This window comes from Semicossyphus pulcher, unplaced genomic scaffold (genome assembly GCF_022749685.1).
Source record: "Semicossyphus pulcher isolate SPU_LCO1_2020_fin unplaced genomic scaffold, fSemPul1.0.p SCAF_14, whole genome shotgun sequence".
Classification (NCBI taxonomy): domain Eukaryota; kingdom Metazoa; phylum Chordata; class Actinopteri; order Labriformes; family Labridae; genus Semicossyphus; species Semicossyphus pulcher.
In genome coordinates, this window is record NW_027211648.1 from 740,001 (window position 1) to 746,567 (window position 6,567).

General features: G+C 45.9%; 1 protein-coding gene across 1 annotated transcript in view; it reads left to right on the plus strand.

The window, feature by feature from the left end:
- Window positions 1-6,151, plus strand: part of heatr5a (HEAT repeat containing 5a) — a 21,954-nt gene extending 15,803 nt beyond the window's left edge. Inside the window, exons 33-42 of the mRNA XM_069661211.1 lie at window positions 1-91; window positions 177-350; window positions 660-761; window positions 1,293-1,376; window positions 1,466-1,642; window positions 1,900-2,045; window positions 2,337-2,444; window positions 2,930-3,032; window positions 3,183-3,336; window positions 3,534-6,151. The exon at window positions 1-91 is cut by the window's left edge and continues 57 nt beyond it. Of these exons, the coding sequence (XP_069517312.1) occupies window positions 1-91; window positions 177-350; window positions 660-761; window positions 1,293-1,376; window positions 1,466-1,642; window positions 1,900-2,045; window positions 2,337-2,444; window positions 2,930-3,032; window positions 3,183-3,336; window positions 3,534-3,687 (1,293 nt within the window). The 3' untranslated portion in view covers window positions 3,688-6,151. The remainder of the gene's footprint in view (window positions 92-176; window positions 351-659; window positions 762-1,292; window positions 1,377-1,465; window positions 1,643-1,899; window positions 2,046-2,336; window positions 2,445-2,929; window positions 3,033-3,182; window positions 3,337-3,533) is intronic.
- Window positions 6,152-6,567: the final 416 nt, after the last annotated feature.

Below are 6,567 nucleotides of genomic sequence, written 5' to 3' on the forward strand. Positions count from 1 at the left end.
GAGTCGGTTCAGCTCGCCGTGTTGGATTTACTGCGACAGATCGTGACGGCGGCTCAGGAGCACGTCAGGGAGAAGCGGCACAGCGCTGAGGGTGAACACACACTTTACACACACCTTACTCTCTGTTGACTTCCTTGATCCTGAATGTTGTTTAGTAAAACTTTATTGTTCCACAGTGGATGACGGAGCAGCAGAGAAGGAGACGCTGCCAGAGTTTGGTGAAGGACGGGACACCGGTGGTTTGATTCCCGGGCGTTCACTGGTGTTTGGAGCGCTGGAGCTGTGCCTCTGTGTCCTGGTCCGGAAACTTCCACAGCTCAGCCCCAAACTGGCTGGAACCAGTCCAACTGGTACGAGGAGGAGGGGGTGGAGGAGGAGGGGGTGGTACAGAGAGGGGAAGAGGAGGAGTGAATTAAATGGGAGGATGAGAAAAGGTGGAGGTGAAAGAGGACTGAAGGGAACACAGGAAAGAGGGGGAGGAAGAGACGACTAACTGGAGAAGGAGAACAAGTGTGAGGAAGAGGAGAACAGCTCTGAGAGGCTGCAGGTCATAGAGTACACACACAGCAATGTCCTCCTACGTGTCAGTGTGTTCATGTGTGTTCATGTGTGTTCATGTGTGTTCATGTGTGTTCATGTGTGGTCATGTGTGTGTTCAGGTCCTGGAGGTTCAGTCTGGAGTTTAACTGACAGCGACTGTCGGCTGGTGGCCTCAGCTCTGTGTGTCCTCTCTGAGCTGCCGTCTGTCTGCTCTCCAGAAGGTAAGAGCAGAAAAAAAGTTCCACTGACAGGCTCAGATTGTTCTTCTAAGTGTGTGACAACATGACAGAAAGGATCCCTACAGAGATAGACCTTTTTGTTACAGAGGAAGATGATTGTTTTAACCACACACAGACGTTACATCGCTCTCTGCACACACACCAGACTCCATTCATAAAAACACTGATTTTACCTCTCAGGTCACAGGAGTTTCTGGTCTACTGCTGCCTCTTTCGGTTACCTTTTTTGTCTTACTGTGTTTAAAAATTATGTTGAATCAACCATTTAAGACCCCAAAGTCGGACAATAACACAGACAAACTGACTGATGGAGGCAGCAGCAGAGCAGCAGCTCCTGTGTCCTGAGAGGTAAAATCAGTGTTTTTATGAATGGAGTCTGGTGTGTTTGCAGAGAGCGATGTAACGCCTGTGTGTGGTTAAAACAATCATCTTCAAGAAGAATTTAGACCCTAAATAAGTAAAAATTGCACCCAGGTTTAAAAGTACAGTTAATGCGTGTCTGTCCTCCTGCAGGCAGCGTGTCCATCCTCCCCACTGTCCTCTACCTGCTGCTGGGAGTCCTCAGAGAGCTCGTCCACCAGCCAAGCTCACAAACTGGTAACACACTCACCATTCCTCTGAGATGTCATTTTTCTCAAATCTGTCCTACTGTACTCTTGAAGCTCCTCTTGTGTGTCTTTTCCCAGGTGCCCCGGTGGCAGGCTCAGTGGGCGGGGCTGGTCTGGGTGCCGTGGTCCAGGCGGCTCTTCAGGCCTTGAAATGTGTCGTGACGTCTCCGATGAGCCGACAGGAGAAGAGCCGGGGAGCCTGGAACCTTCTGCTGAGATCAGCTCTGAACACACTGCTGGGCCTGTGGGACGCAGGTACACAACACACACACACACACACACACACACAACACACACACTTGCAGGGTAGATGTTACATGAGGACGTGCACAGTAAAAATATTTATTGATTGTGAGCGAAATTCATTCATACATGTACCAGGAAGAGAAGTGAGTACTGCACATGGAAGTAAAACGTGCATGAATTCATTTGTTTCATTTGTGTGTGTGTGTGTGTGTGTGTGTGTGTGTGTGTGTGTGTGTGTCTGTGTGTGTGTGTGTGTGTGTTCTCAGGAGACCTTGTGGTGGATCAGGTCAGCCTGCTCACGGCTCTGACCGTCTTCCTGCTGTCTGCTGGTCCTGACGTCTGCACCGTGGAGCCTCTGCACACGCTCAGTCTGCAGCGCTTCACCACCAGCATGGAGGCCAAAGACCCGCTGGTCAGTACCAGAGAGAGTTAGTGTGTTACCATCGTGTTTTCTGGAGCAGCCTGTGGAGAGGAAACAACGATGTGTCACAGAGCAGAAAGAATGTTTTGAATCAGTGAAGACGAAGGTTTATTTTACATTTCAAACATGAAAAATCAAATTCCCCTCATAAATCAGACTTTGGCGCTGACTCTAGTTTTTATTAAAAATCTTAATTTATAATTGTTGCTTTATGTTTTCTATGAGTGCTGACATGAAGGTGTCAGGGTTGTTCTTCAGTGATCAAACGTCTCTCCTCTGCAGGTTGTGAGTCGCTGTTATCAGCTGCTGACATCAGTGTTTCAGGCTCCGCCCACCGTGGCTGTCCCGTACATCCAGGCGCTCGGACCGCCGCTGGTTCGATTCCTTCAGGTACTGAACTATAAAGACTCTACTGAAGTCCGTGAGAGAGATCCGGTTCCATCTGAGCTCTATGTGTGTGGCGTGTTAATGAACAGCACGTCATTTATGGCCCGAGCTGAACTGATGTCCTCTTGTGTGGCATTCAAATGAACTCAGCTGAACACATTAACATCTGTATGAAACATTCAGCAAACACTGTTTAAAGACGCGTTTGTTTCCTCAATGACAGAATATGTCTTCGTCGCTGAGTGACGTGGGCCGAAGTCCGATCTTATAAAAAGCAGCTAAAGGTCTTCAACAGTTTCGTCTCATGGAAAGAAGTTTCTGGTTGTTGTAACCTGGACACGATCATCTTTAGGTCTAAGATAATGAAATGATGATCTCTCAAAAAGCAGGACTCTTATTTTGAAAAGAACCTCTTCAGATATGTCTCTGTGCAGCAGCTGTATGAAATGTTGGACACGTCATGTCGTGCTCCTGTGTTTCCTCCTCAGAGGGTGGAGAGGAGCCGTCCTCAGAGTGCAGAGGAGCTGGTGGGAGTCCTGGACGGAGTGCGAGCGCTGGAGGCTCTGATCCAGGCGGCAGACGAGTCCCAGCGTGAGTCCCAGCTGATCTCACAGGAGGACTGCACCTCTGCAGAGAGTCAAACATGTTCATCACAGAAACACAAAGAAAACAGTTTCCTGTCAGCTCTGAACAGACGGTACAAACACGGTGCACCTTAACGACTCTGTCTCCGTCCTGCAGGCCCTCAGCTGGTGGCCATCTTGTTGCCGCTGCTCATCTCCTTCCTGCTGGATGAAAATGCTCTTGGCTCCGCCCCCGCCGCGTCCCGCTCTCTGCACGAGGCGGCGCTCAAAGACCTGATGCGCCTCGGCCCGCAGCACTCAGCTGTCTTCAGGTAACAGGAAACAAACACAGGAGTAGGGCTGTAATTGATCTGTTCCCCTGTGTTCTGAACTGGTTATCAGTCGGGCTTTATCTCCTCTGACGAGCTCCAAACGACAGCTGAGGACAAGTTTCCTTTTCTACATGAAGCAGATTATCAATGAGTGAATCCTGTATCAGGATTGGTTTGATGTTCGTCTCGTCCCTCAGGTCTCTCATCGCGTCGTCTCCTCACCTGAAGTCTCGTCTGGAAGCCGCTGTCAAAGGAAACCAGGAGAGTCTGATCGCTAAAGCTAGCAGCGCTAACCCCCGCAGCAGCGCCAAGTCCTCCCCCAGCATCACGCTCAAGACCAACTTCCTGTGAGACGCCTCGCCACAGAGACACAGGATGGAGGTTTAACTTCTCCTCAACATAATGTCACTACGTGCTGCGTTCACTGTCCCCTGGGACAAGCGGCACTGTTGTTGTCAGTAACATAAAGAAGTAATCTGAGAGGAGATCACGACACGCCGCCATGTTGGAAGACTGACAGACAGATAAAGAGCCATATTATGACATCACTTCCTCTTTCACAGACACTAGCTGCGTCTCTTCACGTTTAGGGCGACGATCTGTGATGTCATCATGACTCTTCCAACATGGTGTCCTCTCTTCCCTCGCTGCATGTCACTCAATCACATATGACTGTTATTGATCACTTTATTATCAGAGTTAAAGATAACATCCCGTCAACTACAAATCCTGCTGAGCGTTTCCACCAACTCCCTGATTGATTAGTGATGTCTGGACTGAAGGGGGCCAGTAGAACACAGATGGATGGTTCTGGAAACGTTCAGCAGAGATGAAACGTCGCTGACTTGTTGATGAGCTGTTGGTTCTTTTTTAATTCAACATATTTTAATGTTTGACATGAAGGCACTACAGATGTGTTTTATTGTGAAAATCATCCGCTCAGTCAGCAGCTCAAAGGAGAAGTTGAACCTGCAGTGGTGTCATATTTCACATCAAACTCGGTCACCTTTATGGACCAATGACTGTATCTAAACATGGACGACACGTCTCCATCTGCTCTCACTGTACAACAGTGAAACCAGAATAGCCCTGTGATAGGCGCTGCCACCTTGCGATGGTGACATTTGGAGTCAGAGTTGCGCAGTAGAGATCAGAGCCACCTTAGCCGCTAACCAAAACACACACTTAACTCACTGAAAAAGTGTATATTAGTGTTAGTTACGTGTCCTGTCGCCATTCCTCCTCTACTCTGCTACTCGGGAAGAACGCTGTCAACAGAGCTGTCAATCATGAGGCCACGCCCCCTTTTTATAGCATCAAATAACTAATCAAAAGTAAACTTGTCAGAAAAATGAACACTGTGACATAAATTAGCAGGATAAGAACTAACTATAATGACAGAAACCATGTTTGAGAAAAATGTATTTGACGTGTATTTTGATTTTATAGTTTGACTCATGTCCCATCTGTTAACATGGAGGAGGCGGGGCTTATGAGCTATACTGCAGCCAGTCAGCAGGGGGCGACAGAGAGGGTTTGGACTCACTTTAGGGAGCTGTCATGTCGGCCATCTTTTTATACAGTCTGTGTTATGGAGTCAGAAAGCCGAAACATTCCTGTTAGTTACTGAGGAGGAATCGACTTCAGTCTGAAGGGAAACACGTCTAAAAGTTTTCAACCCAGAGTTCAGGAGGAGCTCCCGACAGTAGAGAGGAAAAGATCTTCACAGTCAGAGGAAACGGCTCCGATTGTTTGAGGGACATTTAAAGAAAACTACGCCGATTGTCTAAATGTGGAATCTTTACTGTAAAGATTAGAAAATATGGAAGTGAAAGATTTTTTATATCTGAAAGACTTCCTCCTCAGTGACCTGAGTCGAAGAGGGAGACAGAGTTTAACTTGTTTCTCCAAATTCACTGAGGACAAACACTAAATAATGTTTTTAAAGGACAAAGAGGAACTCAACGTCTTGTTTTATTACTTGAGAAAACTAAAACTGCAGAAGGACAAACTGAAGATACACATTATATTATTCATACAGGGACTGTAGGTGCTTTAACAGCAGCTCCACAAACATAAACTGAAGGAGGAACCGTGTTAGTGTGGAAGTGGGTTTGAGGAAAACATTTGTAAGAAGTCAAAATTCTGAGAATAAATTTGGAGAACGTAATTTATCCTGGTTTCTTTCATTCAGCTGCGTCTTCCAGTGAAGCCACGCCCCTTTCTGCCTGTAAAGCTCTCAGTGTTATTGAAAATTAAATTAATAAAGTTCAGTTTAACTTTAATCTCAGAAGTTTGCCTTTTAGGAAGAAAGGAAGGAACTGTGTAGAGTATAGCAGTGAGTTTGACCAACCAACAAGGAATGGCGGTCAGGGGTCAAAGGTCATGTTCCCCTGTGAGTGAATGTGAATAACAGAGAAGAGCTCAGACAATGAACAACATGAAGATTATTTTTGTAGTGTGGATTATATGAGAACAGACCCTGAAGACTGTGATTGCTATTAGACATACGGTGGCCTGTGAGGGACAGTTGAGTCATCAGCACTTTAGTTTAACAACACTACAGCATCACATCGACCACGTCGTGTTTGATCAGTGAGAGCTTAAAGAATGTACGTTTGGGTTGTTTTAAAGGACTTTTATTGTCTTAATGTGAATGTTCAAACAATTCATGATTTCAAAATAAAACAGGCATTAAAGATTTACCTGCAATAAGAACATTAACCTCTGTGTACAGGTGTGAACTGTGTGAATGAGCTAACATGTTATTTTCTAACCACAGCAAGTGAATAAAACCTGTTTTTCTTCCAATGCAGCTTCTGCTTTTCTTTATTTGTCTTCAGTTTGTGAACAAACACTGAGGAGGGGATGAGACGGAGGTGTCGCCATGTTTGTCTGTAATCTTCACGTAGAGACAAAATAAACTCTGAACAGTTCCATCCTTTAAACCCGACCACAGCCACGCTGGCAGCTCCGAGAGGCAGCTTAATGCTAACATTCACAAGCTAACATGCTCACTTTCAAAATACTAACATGCTGATGTTTAGTAGGCGTGATTTTTATCATATAAACTATCTTAGTTTAGCATGTTAGCACGTTAGCATCAGAGTTAAATATATGATAATCTCACACTGATCACTGAACATTATTCACAATGAGTGCTTGATACTAAACATTGGGTTGATAATACTGAATACATAAAGAGTATTTTAACAGAGAGGAGTGCTTTAT